This window comes from Orussus abietinus, unplaced genomic scaffold, assembly GCF_000612105.2.
Source record: "Orussus abietinus isolate OABI.00-Male unplaced genomic scaffold, Oabi_2.0 scaffold198, whole genome shotgun sequence".
NCBI lineage: Eukaryota > Metazoa > Arthropoda > Insecta > Hymenoptera > Orussidae > Orussus > Orussus abietinus.
Window position 1 is genome coordinate 10,190 of NW_019394343.1, and position 19,178 is coordinate 29,367.

A 19,178-nucleotide genomic window follows, 5' to 3' on the forward strand; every position below is an offset into this window, starting at 1 on the left:
AATAATTTTCATTAATCGTTTTTGTTTATAAACATTTTTTTTCTTTAGGAAATCCATTCTACTTCTAGGGCGATTCAAATTCCGCGTTGCTCCCGCCGCTAGTACGCCGCGCCGCCGGAGAGGGCAGTAGGTCCGCGAGAAAACCATGCGTTTATTACGTATTTTTGACAATAGCGCTCGTTTCTCATAGTTTCATCTCACGTGGGTTTATTCGCCGAATTACGTATTCGTAGAGACTCATCTCTACAGAGACGCAGAGACGCTTCTCCAACTTTCCCTTTGGCCGATATTTCCGGCCGAGATGGTCGACGGAGCAAATGAGAGGTTCTGATTGGCTGTTGAAAGTCAGGTAGTTAGTTACGACGGAAGTGCGTCATGACGCTGATTTTCAGTAGCTAATCTTGTGGCGATAAGCAGCAACCAATGAGCGAAGCGAATTTTTCCCCTCTACCGTTTTAGTCAAAAAGAATCGGTTTCTCGATTCTGAGTTTAAATAATCGATTATTAAGAAAATCGAATAGTAAAGAATCGATTTTTAAAATCGATTCTTTCACCAAAAGAATCGATTTTTTAAAGAATCGAATCGGAATCGAACATCCCTAGTGAGGATGGACCACGAAGTCCGTGGAGGGTGGAGGTTCGGGGCGCTTCCTGTGGTTGGCGCTAGCCTAAAAAAATTCACGTCAAAAACGCGGCCGAATGTCTTTTCAATGCGACGAAAATGGTGAAGCGTGGGAAAAAGTGGGCATCGAGTGAAGACTTCGGTAGCTCGAATCATGACAGAGGCGTCGGACGAGTAAGTAAACGTGGCTACGAGATGTTTTCCAGCCGCACGGCTTTCGAGGGGAGGGGGATGATGTACACCTCCAAAATCTAAAGTACTCGCCCTCGATCGAGCCGACTTCCGAGGCACGTTGTTCTCATTGAGCCTTGTGTCCGTTTTTCTCGACCACTAAGCAACTGTCACGCTCCTGTATCAACGACACGTGCACCTTCTCGTTGTGCGGTTGACAACTTTTCATTGGTCGTCTTAGAACCATCAGTGTTTGTCCTCGTACTTCTGGAGTAAAGGATTTCTCTTTACTGCTTGCACAGATCAGCATTGCTGAGATGATTGTGCTTTTCGAAGTGCCAATGTTTCCCAGTGATTTAATCCATGAGGTCTGTGGCGAATCGTACTGGCACATTGAGTCGAGACCTTTTCTTTTCTGCTGTTTATAATGGCAACGATATCCACATGTCAACTTGACATGGAATACTAGCAAACTGTGAACATTGGTTCGGTTAATTACTGATTATACTTGACCATCGGTATACTTATTGAATAAAGATTCCGAAAGATTAATTTTGTTACCTCGGTTGCATCTTCTGTTGATTTGTGTTTTATTTAGTAAAAAAATCGTTTATTTCAAAGATATGAAACTGCAACTACCCCAATTTTTAGTACTTTATGCTTGAATATGTATGAAATATTTTAGAAGTTAAATTGTTTAACTATTACAGCACTTATATCTTATAATGTAGGTCATTTTTGTCAACATGAACTAGTTAGCAATTTGATATATTATTCATGTACATTTCAAACTGTAATAACGCATTAAATTATATCATTTTCCTCAACAGTGGTAACTACTTAGTACGGGTACGGGCACAGGTAATGACACGGGACGATAGTTCCGGAGGTTGGGTACCTTTAAGCGGAGGAGGCTTGGCAAATGTCTCTGTGAGGCGAAGACCAACCTTCGTGGGAGGACAACAACCTACTAGTACTAATAGTACCACTATCCCTTCGGCGACGGTCACGTTGACGTCCTCAACCACCAACTCTGTGCATTCCACCACAAGTACAACTGTCAATACTCAAAGCCATGGATCTTCAAGCACGTCACCACCGTGCGCTACTAAAAGAAGACATGAGTACCTCATTTATGGCAAACGCATAACCGATCAATCGGTAATCATTTTTCCATTACTAGCTATTGCATTACCATAGTTACCACCTTAGAGGCATGTGATTCTAAAACCTTATAAATTGCAGGTTGTTCTTAGCTGTACAATAAAAAAGGATTTTGAATATAATAAGGTCATGCCCACGTTTCATCACTGGCGTACAGGAGATAAGAAATTTGGACTAACATTTCAAACGGCTGCTGATGCAAGAGCCTTCGATAAGGGCGTTCGTACAGCAGTCGAAGAACTGTTGGAAGGTTAGAACTACTGCTTAATAGTTGTTCAGGATCTTTAGGAATATGTATTAACTAACCTATCCATCTAACATTTATCTAGTGCATGAATGTGACAATACCACCTGAAAAGTAGTTTCAATTTTTATAATCTTATCGCTATTACTAACTGTACGATTATAAGAGAAATGTGGATAGTATATTATGTGTTTTAACTATTTATTTTATAATTTGTACACTTATGAAAGTATTAACCTGCTCCAATAATTCACTTGCTGCTTTTTTATGGAATACGAATATGGTAAGTACAAGAAAAATTCAATTTTATCATTAACTTTATATCCTCTGGTACTAATTAGTTTCATCATATAAATATCACTAGGACTAATGTTGAATTTATTTTCAGGTCTTGCCGATTCAACTCAATTTGGTGATTCCACAGATGTTGGTGATGATGACGTATTTATGGTATGTAACATACAGCCAACATGATTTTTACTCGCATCGATCACCTGTTCTGAATTAATATTCTGTTTAAATTTTACCCTGTTATTTATTGCAGACACTAAACTTACCAGTAGAACCCCTCGATGTACATCAGTCGGAAACGCGAAGCGGGATAGGTCGCATGCCCAGTTATCATTCCCAGTGCCCAGATCTTCCGGATCCGCACAGACCTATCCATTATATTGACGGGTCGTCCGTCAAAGTACCTCCATCGCAACATCCACTCGAATCGTCCGGGGATGTTGGATCGGACAATTATCCTTACGTGCAGCTCACGACACTTAATCATGAATATTTATACCCAGTCATCGAGGATCATAAGGGAGACAGATTAGATAGGCGCAATTCTGGAGGGTCTCTGAAGAAGCCAGATATAATAGTATCGCAACCTACCAAGAGTCCAGTCAAACGCAACATCCGTTTGCGTTGTAAACATTGCCAGGAACTGTATTCCGAGCAACACAATTCAAAGGGGTCCTGTGAATATGCCCCTGATCCGATAAGGCGAGGAATCGATACAGTGTCTTGCCTCTCTTGTGCTCAGTGCATGCTTTATCACTGCATGAGCGACGCCGAGGGTGACTTCACGCAAAACCCGTGCAGGTATGTATTGACTTTAAAATCAATCAATTCTACCCTACTACTCTGACAAACAGTAACGATTTGACTAGACATATACGGCAGATTCGGTGAGTGTCTGCTGTGGACATCTGTTTACTTTCGGATTGTTTAAAATAATAACTTCCTTAAAACACGTTCAGCAATACATAACGGTAAAGCTTTTTATTTCAGAACCTTTTATCCCCTGTTAGGTTACTACTTTGTGACCAGATTTTGCAATACAATTACTTTGTGCAATTTAAATTTACAATTATTTTAATTTCACTTTCACGTGATTCCCGCATAAGTCTTATTAAAGCCTATATAGGTTGCGGCTCGTTTCTGTTGAGTAAACTTTATGTATAAGTACTGGTCGAGATTTTACATTTTTCATATTATAACATGGATTGTCTGTCTAGTTGTAGGATGGAAGAAGGTTGTGCTCGGCAATGGTTCGGACTGGCACTGCTGTCGATGATCGTTCCTTGCTTATTGTTTTATCCACCGCTAAGAGCCATCCACTGGTGCGGAATGACCTGCGGGATGTGCGGTGGTCGTCACTATCCCATGGAATAACTGGAGGAGCCCTTTGATATCTCTGCTCCATTCTCAGTCGAGCTGGAACATTTGACGTCGTCGCGGAACGTAGTGGCCAATGTTTACGAATGTCACGACTTGAATATGGGCCGGTGTCAGAGATATCAAAGGGGTAGGCAGCTTCCGGTACACGCGCTTATTCATCAGCGTCACCTCTGAGTCAGCATATGCACCATTAAAAGAAGAAACGACGTGAGCACAACCTATCGCATTTAATCTTGACACGTGTACGCTCGCCAACTGTGTATATTTTGTTAGTAGATCGTATTATCTATATATGGTCAGACGTTTATCGGGCCGCCCGGTAACTGAGCAGTTATTTAGTACTGGCACAATGTGCAAAAACCGATAGCTCGCGGACACTGATCGTACCATTATCCTGTAATGGGGTACCGCGTGCTTTTTGGTCCACCGCACAATGAACGTCATAAGGAATAAGGATCTGCGAAAAGGTTTTTAACTGACGTGAACGTCGAGCATCTAGAAGTGTCTGAAAGCATGTGTTACAGACAATTGAACCGGCTCGTTTTCATATTCCAGTTTGCAACAAAATATCCGGGAAAAAGGGACGGTGTCGCGAGGAGTTCTCTCATTTATTGTATCACTGATGTTTGTATGCTGATTCTAACGTTTTCTATTGTTGTGGATTAGACCTTTTTTTTAATCTCTTAACATGCTATTAAAATAGAGTTTGTATTTTCGGTTTTTGTAAGAAGTGTAAGATAAGTTACTACCGATTATAATACCCATCTCTTTGAAATGTCTTAAAGACAATATTTTAGAAGTGATCTGTAATTAGACTCACACGATGTAAATATTTCTGCGTTATAATTTTGTGTAATTCTATATTTTCTTTGTAGGGCTCTTCTTAAGCATACATGTGAGACCTGGTTCAAATATCTGTAATTGCAGACTTCAATGATGACGCCTTCGAGATGATAATAATGGCTACGTTATACGTCTGCTAAATGCCTTTAACTTTTCGACACTGTTATTCCAAGAAATCATCAATATTTTTTACCTGCAAGTATACACTGCTTGGTATTCTAACGTTTATATTTCGTCTCTTATTCCTTACACTTTTTATTACGTGCGGTTTTTGAATTCGATATGATGTGAGGCTTAGTATGAACACACGGACTTTTACCATGGGCACAAATGGACACTGCTTAAAACGGGCTAATCCACTCGCGTGGTGGCCGGTAATATTTTCTAAGCACACGAAGTTTACCTTACGTTTTACTTAAACCCGGAGAAATTACTTCTTAACGTGACAATGCCTTCAATTTGAGCGAGATAGAACATAATGTAATAAATAAGCTGTTTCGTTTGAACCATCTTTACTGGATGGTCCATAGGTGACATCAATACTTAGCTCATCATGGAAAATATAGTCTAATACCGTTGAAATCTAGGAATGGCAGAATGAGAAGTACATTATTGCTATTTGTTGCTCATTTTCAAATTTGCAAAGAAATGCACGAGGAAAATCCCATATGATTGCTTTTCGTACAACAGTAGCTACTCAGAAACAAGTGGTTAATTACTTTTTCGGTATAAGTAAACGGTACTTGGTAATGAAAGCGCAAAAGCACCGATGGAAATTTAAAACTAAACAACAGCCTGTCTTGTTGCTACCTTGATTATGTATTATGCCAGTCAATGATTTTTGACTTTATCGAAAGTTCCTTTTTCAAATATGTTACGTTGTTATATTAACATAAGACTTATTCGAACTGTGGAAAGTAGAATGCACTGATATTCAGAAATATTGAGCCTGGACTGGCTCCACGTTTCGTGTTGGCAACATACCGATCAAGAGACACGACATCATCTCTCTAGATCTCGATTCTGACGAATACAACAGTATTAAAAACAGTTTCCATTTTTTCTCTAATTATTTTTAAATGTTCTTTCCGAAGAATCTAATCCAGCCAACTTTGAATGCACAATTTTCACGTTGGATTGCTGTTCCCATCGTAGAATTCAGATGTTTTTGCTCTTATCGATCCTACGGCATTTTTAAGATTTTACCGTGTTATACACGTTGATTCTGATATTGCGTGTTTTTCTTTCTGCGACCATAATATTCGTGTAATGAAATTTCAATAGCTTTTTATTTATGATTGTTACATTATCCATGGGACTACTCCTTTCTTAATTATGCCGACTACTTCTATGTCTTACTAGTGTTTCATACCGATATGATTAATTTAATCGATCGTCGGATTTTGATAATGATTTTTCCGTTAATATTATTAAGGCTTATAAATCACCTAAAGGCCCCGTACTGTTATTAAAATCATAAGTGTCAGGCCCGTTTTAGCCAATATGAGAATTTTCTATAGGCGACACTTATTAATTGCTGTAAAGAGAAAAAATGGAAAAAGGACAGTTCTTCCGGCTTCGTGATTTTCAACGCACTCCAAAGAACCCAGAGAGCCTGCTTTAATATTCGAATGACGTATCCCGAAGTTGGTACACGCGTAATACAAATAAAAATGATATAATAAGTAAAAAAAACCATCCACATCTGCCACATCCGCAGCTATTGGATATGACGTAGTTAGCAATTGTTTAAAGTAATGTACACCGTAAATTACCACGTTCGCCACCAGAACAACTGGCGAGGAAACTGTTACACGATTGTCAGTCGCCGGTGCCTGCCGTGGCAGTGAACGTGTTAAACATGTAAAATACCGTAAGTTTTTCTACAGATAAGGGAAACGCGACTAGTTCTTGATGAGCGTAAGTAACGTGGTTCTTATTAGCTCACTTACTTTTGAGAGTACGTTTTAGCTCTCCTCGTACAGCACAAAATGTTCAAGAATGTAAGCACCACTGTCATTAGAGCTATTCAAGTGATACGCAACATACTTTTCTCCCCATTTTTGATACCTACTCAGTCTCATGTAACGCATTAAAAAGAATAACCAAGTATTTCAAATGTAAATGTTCCCTTAGCATCATTACCTGGAACGGCACTTTTTCAGCTTTTGACAAAATCTCAGCTTTATCCACATTTCTACCGACTGTTTGAAACTTACTCGTAATCTTGTGTACTTCGTGTTAATTTCTTTCATTCCATTTCACTTTTATTTCAAACAGAACCTGTAATGTACTAGTTCCCTTGATTATGTACATTCCCTCTACTGAATTTTTTTATTTTTCCTTCCCCAAGAAGGAATGCGTATTTTAATTTATTAATTTCTGGATATCTCCTTGACGATTTCATTTAAAAAAGAAAATATGTTCGGCTTTCTATCGAAGCCCTCTTGTGCTCCTATATAATGAATAGTAACATCGTAAGTACTTGTAAAATGTCTTGTATGTATTATTTGAATGGCTGCTTTCTGGCTTTGTGCTGTACGAGTATGTCCTATTCAGTCGACTTTTTACCTATCGATGCAAATCGGGGAAAATGGAATTATTTAAAGAACACGGTGATAGGCTCAATCTCGTGAAAATAAAAAGCTACGAACGCGCATTCTTTCGAGCCCTGGTATCGAATCCTTTTTTACTGTTTCTTCGCGTTTAATGCAAGTCTGCGACACTCGCACTATTGGACGGAAAGTGTATGTATAATGCAATTATTCGTTGAGAGTAATTCTGTATCTTTCTTTTTTTTTCTCTCTCTCTTTTTCATTGATCTTTCCTTTTTATAAGGGGAATTGCTGTTCACTGCGCTGGACACGTATCGGAGGTATCATATCTAAGGGCTCGATATCCTCAATGAAATTACAGACTGCAAATGTACCTGCTACGGGTCCTTAGATTAGCTTCTTCTAGATTTTTTTAGAGCCTGCAACCTCGAATCTGTGCTGACTTCTTTCACAGAAAAACCTGTAACGCATTTGTTTTATTTAAACGATTACTCGTATTTACACCAAAAGCATTTCGTGTCTTACTTGAGACTAATTATTTTTTTACGATCCCTAATCGAGGCGAAACGAATTGTTATACATAAATAGGTACATATTCGATTCCCTTTGTATAGATGTCTTCTTAGTCCTCACGTGTGGAGTACCATTTGAATTGACGAGTATAAATATTCTTTTTGACGTAGGTGTGGATGTTACGAATTTCAATGAAATCTCTTGGTTTGTGTTATAATAGCTTATGCTCATATGTGTTAAAGCGATTATATCAATGGGATTTTACATTCTTTCTTCGTTGTTACATGTGCATCTTCTGTGTAACTTTCTTTCTTATAGATGTCTAATGATGATGAAAGAAAAAAAAACAAACAAACAAAACGTTTATCCTTATCGTGTTCTCTTGCAATAGAATCTTATTAGCATCGTTTTATTGTACATTATCTTAATGTATCTAAATTTGCGGTAATCAGTAATACCCAACAATCGATGTAATATCGTTATAATTATTTGTCAGTTAAGATAGTCCTTTGTCGCTTAATTTCTGTACTTGATTTGTTGATTAGATCCGCAATTATGCTGGATCAAAGACGGAAGTAATGTTACTCTTTGTCTCGTGATGAAACGAGTGTTCATGCGTTTTACTTAATGTCAAAATAGGAAATCTAGCATTACGCTGTTCCTGTGATCATTATTTCGTTGCTTTAGTAATTAGTTCCCACATGGTGCAAGCTGGAGAGAATTTTGTCGGGATAGATTCGTAATGGATGATAATAGAGGAATGGAATCGATCGGGATAAGATGTGAAAATGATTGAAAATAGCGTTGCGGATGCATCTCAATTTAATGCATTTCTTTTCTCTTCCTTTCGCGATAAATGGAGAGGAAGTTAAGAACTGTGAAATCTATTCTGTTCTCGACAGTTAAACAACATGTACTTATTGAAGGATTTCGTGTAAATTATGGAAACTTATTGAAGGATTTCGTGTAAATTATGGAAATAATATATTCAATAATGTCTCTTAAAGCACGAGCTTCTTTAATTACGAATACATAATCTCGATAACGATCTATACAAGGGGAGAGTAAAATGTACAAGAAAGGTGCTTTTTCAAGCGGATAATAATGTATTCGTTGGTATTGACTTTTTTACGGTTTTGTATATTCAAAAGGTGACGGTGTGTTCCTAAGGTCTCAGAGGAGTACACTTGTAGTTTTTTTTTTGTTTTCTCCTTAGAGTAGCCATAGACATAATATTGTTTTGTACGCTCTTGTACAAGTAAACGCGCGCACGAGAGAGTTTTAACGTGTACATGATCGAAGAATTTCCTCTTCGGAAAGTCGAGTTTCAGATAAAAATAATAACAACGTGTAGGGAAAGAAACAATATGCGGCATCCTAAGTTATATTCTATTCTTCTAATGCCAGTACTCCTTCAAGCGTTCGTTTCAATTGTAGTTTAGTATGCGACCCTCCAAAGAGCTTCGAACATTCTACTGTTACGATTTGATGAATCTGGATCAAAGTTAGAACCGATTGAAAACATCCAGTGTCATTTAATTGTGCTTCATCATTGCGCCATTAATTGTAGTATTACATTTAAATTATTAAAGATTCCGCGAGAAGTTTGTAAACGCTTTTGGTAGGAAGCTCTATGACATGATTCAAAGTCACAAATCGTTGAAAATTGTGAAGATCGAGCGTCTCTCAAAGTGTACATAATATGACGTTGTTTACTGCCATGGTTATCATTTAATTTAGTCGTTCGTGTAATTACCACAATTTTACTAATTTGAAGTATTACATCGATATATCCAACGTACACATTGTATGTACAATAATCTATAATATTGTGACACTTTTAGTTAGAAATAAGTACAAAAGCTATTTTCCCAATAAGTCAGTTACGATGACTCATACCAAATGAGGATATGCATGTAATCATCTTAAAAGGTACAATGCCGAGTGGATGTGTATATTTCAGTAGACGAAGAAAATTGTAATTAAGTTGCTGCCGTTAATAGAGTTTGAATGCAAGATGTAAATGTGTTGAGAATTATATCGTGTCTATAATTACATTGATCCATGATAAAATGGAGGTTATTATAAAGTAACGTGTAACAATGATAGCGACGATAATTATCGGGAGAGAGAGGAGAATGAATATACATGTACAAACGAAAGGTCAAAATTGCGTACGTGTATTAAGAGTGTGAGAGAATGCTCAATTGAAGGAGGTTCACTGAGGTGCCCTGTCGTTCTTATCAATAATTTTAATCGCGTCAGTGGTCATACTAAAGTGGGACGACTTCGGTTGTTGAATCCATTTTGCAGGGTTTTCCATGCATGTTGTAAATGCTGCGAGATCAACGAGTAAGATTTTAATTCACCAATTCATTATATCATAAATGTTTAAATCTTATATCACTGTAATTAAATAAATATGTATTATAATCTCAATGAATGAAAAATAAATATATTGTATTATGACGTAACACGTGCCTTTATAAGTTGATAATATTTGAATGAATTATTCCTATAGTATCAGTGCATCTTACGTAATATTATTTACATAGCACTGGTCTCAGGGTGAAAAATCTAAGTTTGCATCGCATGATGTTAGTGCGCACTGGGTGTATGCCCATCAACGTAGAAATTCCTTGTAGCTTTTGGTAACTCTAATTCGATACCTTCTAATTCTTTTGTTAATATAATTTGACATCCTGAAAATAAATAATTATCATTTGATCATGTTATTGCTTTACAATGTACTGATACAATTCTTCTCGAAATTACTAGCATTTTAATATTTGTAGATAGTTTCACATATTTCAATGATAATGGACATAAGTATTTTCAGATATTTTTACCTAATCGAGAATTTTCCTTTAAAAAGGGAGCTAGATCCAAAAGATCTTCTTCTTTCTCTTCAGCAACTGGTAATTTATCCACATAATCATGATGAACATAGACATGACAAGTAGTACAAGCAAGGGAAGCTTCACACGCTCCTTCCATCTCGATATTATACCTGTGTGCTAAATATAATACATTGTCTCCAACTTTACCTTTAATAGGTATTCTGCTTCCATTTTTGTCTATAAAAATTACATTTACCCTGGAACAGTTATTTGTATATGATCCCATCAAAATTCTGTTTATTTAATATCTTTATGGTACAACATGTAATTTAGATTACTAATGACAGTATTAAGAACATTTTACCTACACTTCATCTTCTGATTTTGGATCCTGGAATTCATACTCCCCATGAAGAAGTCCTTGAACATCAGCAAAAAAAGGTAAAATCATGTATAGAGATCTATTCAAAACACGTTGAAGTTCGCGCTATACATATAACGCCACCTAGCCGCCAGTGACATTTTATACAAATAAATGATTTACCTTTGGATGTATGCAGTTGAAGGCTTGTTTTTGTTAAATTATTTCGTAGACCATGATTTCGTCTCGTTATACAGTTAATGAGTAACGGCCTCAGTGCAAATGTCATCTCTTATTAATTTTTAGGAATGGTTAAAATAATAATTACATGTACGTAGGATGTAAAGCTAAATCCATCAATTTTACTCACAATCGCGTACAATAGAAACTTATTAACCAACCTGCAACTTAGGTTAACTAAATACAAAGAGGCGAAACGTCTGCTTGCGTCTGATTCTGCCAGATTCTGCCAAGCTTGCACGTGGTTTCAAGCATGATTTATAGGGTTGAGTTGGGAGATTGCTTACGTGCTGGGTCGCGCGATCGCGTTATGTGCTGCCCGCAGGAGAGAATGCAGGCGGCTCGCGCACTTGCCACCTGATACCCCCCAATGGCAGCCCAAGTCAGGGATCGTTCTCTTCTCTGCTCCCAATTACGTTACGTTATTACGTATCACGTACTCCCAAGCACGTGGTCGAGCGGCTTCGCCGGACAATTACATTGACAATCGCTCTTAATATATTTCCTAGAGATATCAACCCTCTCCGGTCGTCACTATATCGATCGATTGTCAAACGATGAACTATTTTATTTAAAGAAAATATACACGGTAACGCAAAGCTCATGGATGCTATTTCCGTATGTCATATTTTCAGAATCACAAAGAGTATTACAGTTCACTAAAAAATAAGAAAAAGGGGATTAAACAAATTTACCTATCGTTGCAGTTTTCGTTTTATTTTTAAACAAATAAACAACGTAGCAGAAAATGATATCGAGTACCAACGAAAGTGTGGGATACGATTAGGAATGTATGCTAAAATCGAGAATGATATAAAATAAAAAATAGAAAAATTATTAAACATTGGTAAATTTACCCCGCGGGATAAATTGCCCCGATCTCCCCTATTCTAGCGCACTTCCGGTCCGGGAGCCACGATGCTGATTACCGGGGGGCGCCGAAAAAATATAACTGGAATTGCCATCTTACCATATGTAATGATTACAACAAATAAAATTATAATTATTNTGCGATCGCGCGACCCTGCCCGTGAGCAATCTCCCAACTCATCTCTGTAACCCACACCTCTCAACAATTTTCGATTTATAAGATACATACCTTTATTTACTATATTACTAGACTATAAGTGCTAGTGATCTCGTTCTTTCATATAGCGAATACGTAATTCGGCGAATAAATCCACATGAGATGAAAGTGCGGGAAGTGAGCGCGCTCGTCAAAAATACGTAATAAACGCCCTACATGCAAAATTAAAATTGTATGCGAGCATTTCGAACGTTTCATCTCGAGTTAACTGGAGCTTAATTGGTTTACAGCAGGTTTAAACCAAGTGAAAACAAGTTAAACTTCGGTTTACTCGAGTTCTCGAATTGGACTAAAATGTATGTACATGCACATGCTCTCAAAATCAACCCCTTGAGAAGCATGTGCACTGATTAGATGCGCCTCCATCATTTTATAACCTATCAAGTCTCTGTTTATTAAATCTTAAATGTGGAGAAAGTAACAGTTTAATATGTTTGTCAGCCGTAAGTATCAATAGTAAATGCACCATACATTCAATATGTATTAATTTTTAAAACGATAAGTGTTACAATCGTCAGGACACTTTTAAAAGCTTCGTATTCAGGGTTATGTACTACTACATACAGATCTATTCATTGATTGGATAAGCTTACTATATATATGTGAAGTTTTGGCGGGAGAACTCATTAGGTGGTCAAGACTGAGGTGATTGCATTCTTTTTAAGCTTAGTTCCGTTTTAATTTCGTCATATATGAAATAATTTATAAGCCAAGTTAATATAAATGTAATGTAAATCTCTATATATCTCTAGAATATAAAGTAAAAGAAGTGAAAAGGTTTATCTATAACTTAAATGTGCAATGAATATCTTTGCTACAACATTAATGCTCTTTTAACTTTTTTTTTCTTTTAACGTTTTTAACGACATTAACTATATGACTTTTCTATTTGCATTACAGATAAAATTACATTAAAAATAATCAAGATGTCCCGATCACCCGTAAAAGTTTTCAATCGTCCATTTACTGTATGTGTCGAAGGCAACATAGGAAGTGGAAAAACCACATTTCTAAGTCATTTTAGAAAGTATGATAATACAACTGTTTTACAAGAGCCCATTGAACTCTGGCGGAATGTTGGTGGAACAAACCTCTTGGTAATATATTACTTTAAACTATTTAATTTATAATGTTTTATTAATACGCATTGTTACAAAATTATGAAATTAAATTTGTACATTAAAGTAATTTGGAATTATTAATATTTATATTTACTTACAGTTATATATAGTATTTAATAATGGTGATAATACAACAATTCTTTCTAGGACTTAATGTATAAGAATCCAGGCAAATATTCCTTTTTATTTCAATCCTATGTTCAATTAACAATGTTGCAATTACATGCACAACCATGCCATCGACCATATAAAGTTATGGAAAGATCAGTTTATAGTGCTTGCTGCTTCATTGAAAACATGAGACGTACAAAGGTATTAGAGGATGTTGAAACCAAAGTATTAAACGAGTGGTATGACTTTTCTTTGAAAGAAACAAAGATTGAAACTGATTTAATAGGTAAATTGGATTTATTAAGTTACTTTTTGTTGTATAATTTTATATTAATAGATTACTCGATTCTATTGAAATAATTCCAGTGTATCTCAGAACAACACCTGAAGTTGTATATGAAAGGATGCAGGCTCGTGGTCGTAAAGAAGAAACTAGTGTATCTCTAGAATATTTAAGACAAATTCATCAAATTCATGATGAGTGGTTGAAAGATGGTGCACTCTTTAAGCTTCCAGCTCCAGTAATGATTTTGGACGGTGATAAAAGCTTGAACGAGATGGTTCACGAATTTGAATTATGTCGTGAAAGTATTTACTTGAACCAAGAACCAATAGATGACCGAATTATAAAAAGATTATCAATTGTCTCTCAATCTCCTGGTATGCAGGGAAAAGTTAAAGCAGGTGCTTCGTCATAAGGTACAAATTTTGACATAAATGTTTAATAATAAAATATTTTTAAACGACCAAGAACAACTTGTCTGACAAAATAAATCAGTTATTATTTCCATGATCTGATATTGCCATGCAAATTTATGTAGGTAAATGCAGAAGAGTTACACTTGTTTTCTATTAAATTTTATAAAACATTCCTCTTATAACATGTGACATTGTATTAGTTGTAAAGTATGAAAAAATTTATCAATGTATATACAATATTCTATTACAAAAATAATTAAAACAGGTTATAATTGTGTCTAAGTTTGGTAACATAGGTTATAACATCCAATTTGTTTTATTTAAATTAGAACTACTGAATTCTTTCTATAAACATGTAATTGACATTATTTTTCTAATCATTTGTTCAGTAAGGAAATATAACATTACATGTTTTTTCGCAATACTTATTACACATCAATTTGAATTTTATCTTTAAATGTGTGGAAATGAACTCAATATTAAATCTCTTAACAAGTGGGACGTTTTACATAAACAAATATGCTTAACATTCTTTGTTTTCTGCTTGATCTACTTGGTTTACATAAGAAAGAATGGACAATTATATTGATATCAATATTATAACCGCTGTTTTTTTAATATGTATACTCATTTCATTTTAAGTACACTTTTGTTTATTACTTGAGAACTATGATAGTTACTTTCGACCTCTGTCTAGAACAGTATTTTTAAGGATATTAATAAACAACAATTATAAAATGTTATAAGTAATTGATTTTGTAAGTATTATTCATGTGTAGTATTGTTATAATAAAACTGACCACAAACTATGATACGATACGTTCACTGATCATATATATTAATGGTATATGATACAAAGCTTATTAAAAAAAATGTATCTTTATATAACATATGCTTTATCTTACAAATAATCCTTGATTCTGACAGTTCAAACACAAAGAAGGAAGATAAAATATATTAACAATTTTACTATTGTAAGTGTTTACTCGAGACATATTACTTTGTGGCATAATCTTTTTGTGGGGAAAATATGTTGAATATTTTCTTCGTAACCTGTAAAATACTCATCTCTGATCTTGGTTCATCTTAATTAATTTCCTGCAAATCTATAACGATAATCCATGCATCCGAACTAGTCTCTGAACACAATCGTATTCTTGGCAGGACCACATAACTGACACTAAAATTCCAAGTTGTGCATCTTTTGTATTAGCTTGCTTCCAGTCAAGGAGTATTTGATAAATCACCTGAAATAAAGATATTTTTGTAATTAGCTATAAATGTTTACAATTTTTTCTTTACTCGATATAAAGACAATGAATGATAATGTATTCATTACCTGATTTATACCATATTCTCCATAATTCTCTTTAAACTGATCCATTTGACCTTCTGAATAACCAAGTTTTCTAGCAACATCTCTCCACCCATGCCCAATATGTGTTTTGATTAGAAACATATCATCCATTGTGATTTCTTTTTTGCACATACTTAAAGCTTTTACATCTTCTGTCATTTTTTTCTCCTTTGGCTTCAGTGGTACATCACTGGATGATGTACGTTCAGAAAATTGATTAATGTTACAAACATAGCTAGTTTTGGGGCCAATTTGCACTCCGTTTGAATTTACAATATTATAATTTATCACTTTTGCTGTGGAAAACAATAATAAAAACTAATTATTTCTTCCAAATCTTCAAAATTTAAGTTTTAATGACATATGTTTTCTTTACAAAAAACATTTTGTTCATTAATATACTTTACCCTTTGATTCTGTCTTGGCTTGAGAAGCTTTAGTTTTGAATTCTGTTCTTCGTTTCTTAAATTTATCAGTATTGTCAATTGAAGGTAATTCGGTGTTTATTTTTTTAGTATCTGACGTGGAGTTAACATTCTCATTCTTAACTGTACCCCCTTTTGGAACTGATGATGTAGATTTCGTTCTAACTTCAGAAGGAGGTGGTTCTAAATTATTTGTATATGCTGCGTTTTGAATCCTTGGAGGATCCGGCTTAGAATCAGTTGTCAGCAAATGTAATCGTTTTGATAAACTCGATAAAATTGGCATTTTAAATTCTGAAAGCGTGCAATTATTATAATGCTGGAAAAAACGTCCTACATCTATGATGAGTGGTTATTTCAATAAACGATGTTTAATATATGGGTCATAATATTACGTTGTCTTAATGTAGCAGACAATAAAGAGAACAATAAACTGACTGTTAAATACACATTAAATGGGATATTGAATATAATTTATTATGGTATAATAAATATTGACTAACTAACAGATTTAATTAAATTAACAAGAACAAGAATAATCATATATTAACATAGTTTGTGCAAATGTAAATCAACCGTCACTATTTATGTTTTTGTAAAACTCAACACAAGGAATAATTCTAATAAAATTTAAGTAATCACCTATTTCAGATTCTTCTCTTTGGAACCTCAGTACCTGGTTTTTATCTTTTACAGGAAACTATTTCAAAATGTAAGTTTCCTAAGTCTGCTTTTTCGTATGATGCAAATCTACAAAAAAAAACACTAAAAACTTATTTTTAGACCCACTCTTTGTTTCATGTTTTATATAACTATACATACATACAACTATTCACTCTTCTCCAGAAGTACGCTTTAATGTGATACCTTGTTGAGCTGTCTTTAAGCAAAGAATTCTACACCGATCGTCAATGATCGTGGCACTACTCGATCGATAAAGAACTTCTAGGATGAACGAACTTTCAGCTGAAAATTATTACACGTTACGAAACAAATAACGATCAATTAGCAGACGACATATTTTAAGTCAATTTTGAAAAATATATAAATCTATCGTTAGACTGATTTACAAACTTCTGCATCGTCAATGCTAACACTGCACTTATTTGCAGTGCGTAAAATCGATTTCTTTATGATTGACAGTGATAGTATTTCTAAGTGATTCTAATTCGATTTTTTTGTTTAAAATTTTGTAAACCTACAATTCCATACAGGGTTGTACCTAATTCTAGTAAATTTGAAAAACTGTAATAAATTGAAATAATAGTAGACTCAGTAGATAAAACGGTCAATACAGAATTTTCTGAAAGAACTAAAGATTGTACTGAGTTTTGAAAATCATCGAAATCTTTTTAGCTTTAGGGATTAAGATTAATGTACTTATGATTATAGAACGACAATTGTTCTTATGTGGTTAAATTCTCGTCATAGGGAACAACTTTTACGCAAGAAAATAACAATCATTATTTTATAACTCCAGTGACTTTGTATCAAAGATGAGTTTGTATCGTGTCAGCTATTCAGTTTATCTTTATTATCGACAAATGATTCCCTGTCAGTTTATTCTATTTCCGTGAGATGGAGCCACACATCCGCCGGTAATGTAGCGCCATCTAAAACGCGGGTACTGACCAGTAATTCAAAATATAAGCAGCAAAGAGCGATAGTCTGACAGAATTTATATTACTTTGACATTTTATTAGGAGAGATATTTTGTAGCATTGCAATTTGAATTACTGAAAATTCAATTACATATATTTATTATCTAGTACCATAGGTTGATAAGGTGTCGAGTCTACTGTTAAAAATCTCCTTCAGATGGCGCCTAGTTATTCGTATCGATACCCGTAGTCCGCTATAATTTTTGTGTGTCATTTATTTAACATCATGTAAATATGTGAAAAATAATCGGAGAAATAAAAATATTGTTAGTTTTAATGTTTACGTGCGGAATTCAGTGTTCGTACAATTGCATGTTGCAACTCTCAGAAAGTCTTCGTTAAATATCGGTTTTCATGACCAGTCTTGCAACGCACCGCTTTTCATTAAATTTGGATCGCAAATGAAATGGAAAAATCCAACAACAGAAAAAAATACGACCAAGCTTTGTAGAGTGGGGAGCAATACCGAATTCTCCACGAGAGCAGCATTCAAGCATTTATTGAATGGCCACTTGTAAATTCAACAATACATAGAATAAGATCTTAATGCTACGATTCACAAATATCCTGCAACGAAGGCTCTGTATATTAAAAAATAAGGATATTTCATTGTTTAACGACAGGTATACCCCCTAGTCCACACAAAAAGTGAGATGAACATCGAACGAACACTGCCTTTACGTTCACCCGAACTCCCGGGAATATAACGGCAATTTTTACTCAACTATGGAACCTGTTACCGATTCAAATACTAAAGTTACATTTAAGAAATGGAAAAATACGGATTAAACGAATATCGTTGACATTCGACACCTTTACGGCATAGGTAGGGTTTTTCGAGAAAGTAGTCGAAAGTAGTCGAAAGTAACCGACGTCGCGGGTCAGTGGCGGGGCAAAGTAGCCGGCGCGGCGTGCCGCGGCGTATCCGGGTCGGCGATCGCGGGCCGCGAGGGCGCAGCGCGGCCACTTTCGCTCGCGACTGTACCGGCGCGTGGAGAGGCCATGCCTAGGGCCGCGGGTCCCGGGTCGGGGTCCGGCGCGGCGCGCGCGTCGATTGGCAGCGGCGCGCGTCGCGCCGGCCAGGCCGGCCAATGCGGGCGCTCTTCGGGCGTTTCCGCGGTCCGTCGGGTCGAGCGGGGTCGGCGCGGCAGCCAACGGAAGCGCGGCACCCGCCCAGTCGCGGGGCGCCGACCAATCGCGGAACGGCTCGAGCGCACTTCTGCCGCGAGAAGGACTCCTCTCACACGCAAACGGCGAAAGGGGACATCTCATCAGGACTCTTGGTAGCAGGCACTTCTCCGTAGTGGGCACTCCACTCGTCGTGTCGTCTACGGGTTCGCGAGGCTGTGGGCTTCGCCCGGGCGAGCGAGCGAGCGAGCGAGCTGGCGCTGGTCGAGTGGGTCTAAGCGGCCGTGAGGACCTCTCCAGGAACCCAACGGTCCTCTCTATTCATTCATCCATCCATCCATCCATTCATCCATTCATTCATCCAT

At 36.2% G+C, this 19,178-nt stretch overlaps 4 protein-coding genes across 17 annotated transcripts; 2 read left to right on the plus strand and 2 right to left on the minus strand.

Annotated features, from left to right (window-relative positions):
• The first annotated feature begins 596 nt into the window (after positions 1–596).
• On the plus strand, positions 597–10,257 carry LOC105697290 (sprouty-related, EVH1 domain-containing protein 1). 4 transcript variants are annotated; one of them, XR_001103811.2, is made up of 7 exons: positions 597–796; positions 1,624–1,954; positions 2,039–2,207; positions 2,590–2,651; positions 2,746–3,293; positions 3,710–4,140; positions 4,748–10,257. XR_001103811.2 is itself a non-coding variant. In XM_012420485.2 (6 exons), the coding sequence occupies exons 1-6, from the start codon at positions 777–779 to the stop codon at positions 3,864–3,866; spliced, it is 1,287 nt and encodes a 428-aa protein (XP_012275908.1). In that variant the 5' UTR covers positions 597–776; the 3' UTR covers positions 3,867–10,257. The 4 variants fall into 4 exon arrangements, 2 of the variants coding, with proteins under 2 accessions (XP_012275908.1, XP_012275909.1); XR_001103810.2 differs by having other exon boundaries at positions 3,710–4,079; XM_012420485.2 differs by having other exon boundaries at positions 3,710–10,257.
• On the minus strand, positions 6,808–11,447 carry LOC105697291 (adrenodoxin-like protein, mitochondrial). 4 transcript variants are annotated; one of them, XR_001103813.2, is made up of 5 exons: positions 11,168–11,447; positions 10,992–11,043; positions 10,633–10,880; positions 10,321–10,485; positions 6,808–10,120 (listed from the first exon to the last, which is right to left on the minus strand). XR_001103813.2 is itself a non-coding variant. In XM_012420487.2 (4 exons), exons 1-4 carry the CDS (start codon positions 11,271–11,273, stop codon positions 10,382–10,384), a joined length of 510 nt encoding a protein of 169 aa, XP_012275910.1. In that variant the 5' UTR covers positions 11,274–11,447; the 3' UTR covers positions 10,131–10,381. The 4 variants fall into 4 exon arrangements, 1 of the variants encoding a protein (XP_012275910.1); XR_001103812.2 differs by having other exon boundaries at positions 6,808–10,189; XR_002762141.1 differs by having other exon boundaries at positions 7,969–10,120; positions 10,265–10,485.
• Positions 11,448–12,649: 1,202 nt separating this feature from the next.
• Positions 12,650–15,051, plus strand: LOC105697356 (deoxynucleoside kinase). 3 transcript variants are annotated; one of them, XM_012420611.1, is made up of 4 exons: positions 12,650–12,754; positions 13,212–13,408; positions 13,580–13,829; positions 13,910–15,051. In XM_012420611.1, exons 1-4 carry the CDS (start codon positions 12,742–12,744, stop codon positions 14,239–14,241), a joined length of 792 nt encoding a protein of 263 aa, XP_012276034.1. In that variant the 5' UTR covers positions 12,650–12,741; the 3' UTR covers positions 14,242–15,051. The 3 variants fall into 3 exon arrangements, with proteins under 3 accessions (XP_012276034.1, XP_012276036.1, XP_012276035.1); XM_012420613.2 differs by lacking the exon at positions 12,650–12,754 and adding an exon at positions 12,806–12,956; XM_012420612.1 differs by lacking the exon at positions 12,650–12,754 and adding an exon at positions 12,946–13,036.
• LOC105697357 (receptor-interacting serine/threonine-protein kinase 1) lies at positions 14,540–16,940 on the minus strand. 6 transcript variants are annotated; one of them, XM_012420617.2, is made up of 5 exons: positions 16,851–16,936; positions 16,667–16,774; positions 16,007–16,318; positions 15,582–15,895; positions 14,540–15,489 (listed from the first exon to the last, which is right to left on the minus strand). In XM_012420617.2, exons 3-5 carry the CDS (start codon positions 16,308–16,310, stop codon positions 15,349–15,351), a joined length of 759 nt encoding a protein of 252 aa, XP_012276040.1. In that variant the 5' UTR covers positions 16,311–16,318; positions 16,667–16,774; positions 16,851–16,936; the 3' UTR covers positions 14,540–15,348. The 6 variants fall into 6 exon arrangements, with proteins under 6 accessions (XP_012276040.1, XP_023287633.1, XP_012276039.1 ...); XM_023431865.1 differs by having other exon boundaries at positions 16,667–16,789; XM_012420616.2 differs by having other exon boundaries at positions 16,847–16,936.
• Positions 16,941–19,178: the final 2,238 nt, after the last annotated feature.

What these genes read in the sequence shown, in the direction of transcription:
- LOC105697291 (XM_012420487.2), bottom strand. Translation starts at nt 11,273, where the DNA reads ATGACATTTGCACTGAGGCCGTTACTCATTAACTGTATAACGAGACGA. An exon ending in CCAAAATCAGAAGATGAAGT is followed by an intron (nt 10,881 to 10,991) that starts GTAGGTAAAATG and finishes TAACTGTTCCAG; the next exon opens with GGTAAATGTAATTTTTATAG. An exon ending in AAAGGAAAATTCTCGATTAG is followed by an intron (nt 10,486 to 10,632) that starts GTAAAAATATCT and finishes ATTTATTTTCAG; the next exon opens with GATGTCAAATTATATTAACA.
- LOC105697356 (XM_012420611.1), top strand. An exon ending in TTGGTGGAACAAACCTCTTG is followed by an intron (nt 13,409 to 13,579) that starts GTAATATATTAC and finishes AATTCTTTCTAG; the next exon opens with GACTTAATGTATAAGAATCC. An exon ending in GATTGAAACTGATTTAATAG is followed by an intron (nt 13,830 to 13,909) that starts GTAAATTGGATT and finishes AAATAATTCCAG; the next exon opens with TGTATCTCAGAACAACACCT.
- LOC105697290 (XM_012420485.2), top strand. Translation starts at nt 777, where the DNA reads ATGACAGAGGCGTCGGACGA. An exon ending in ATGACAGAGGCGTCGGACGA is followed by an intron (nt 797 to 1,623) that starts GTAAGTAAACGT and finishes TTTCCTCAACAG; the next exon opens with TGGTAACTACTTAGTACGGG. An exon ending in AACGCATAACCGATCAATCG is followed by an intron (nt 1,955 to 2,038) that starts GTAATCATTTTT and finishes TATAAATTGCAG; the next exon opens with GTTGTTCTTAGCTGTACAAT.
- LOC105697357 (XM_012420619.2), bottom strand. Translation starts at nt 16,310, where the DNA reads ATGCCAATTTTATCGAGTTTATCAAAACGATTACATTTGCTGACAACT. An exon ending in AGCCAAGACAGAATCAAAGG is followed by an intron (nt 15,896 to 16,006) that starts GTAAAGTATATT and finishes TGTTTTCCACAG; the next exon opens with CAAAAGTGATAAATTATAAT. An exon ending in GAGAATATGGTATAAATCAG is followed by an intron (nt 15,490 to 15,581) that starts GTAATGAATACA and finishes TCTTTATTTCAG; the next exon opens with GTGATTTATCAAATACTCCT.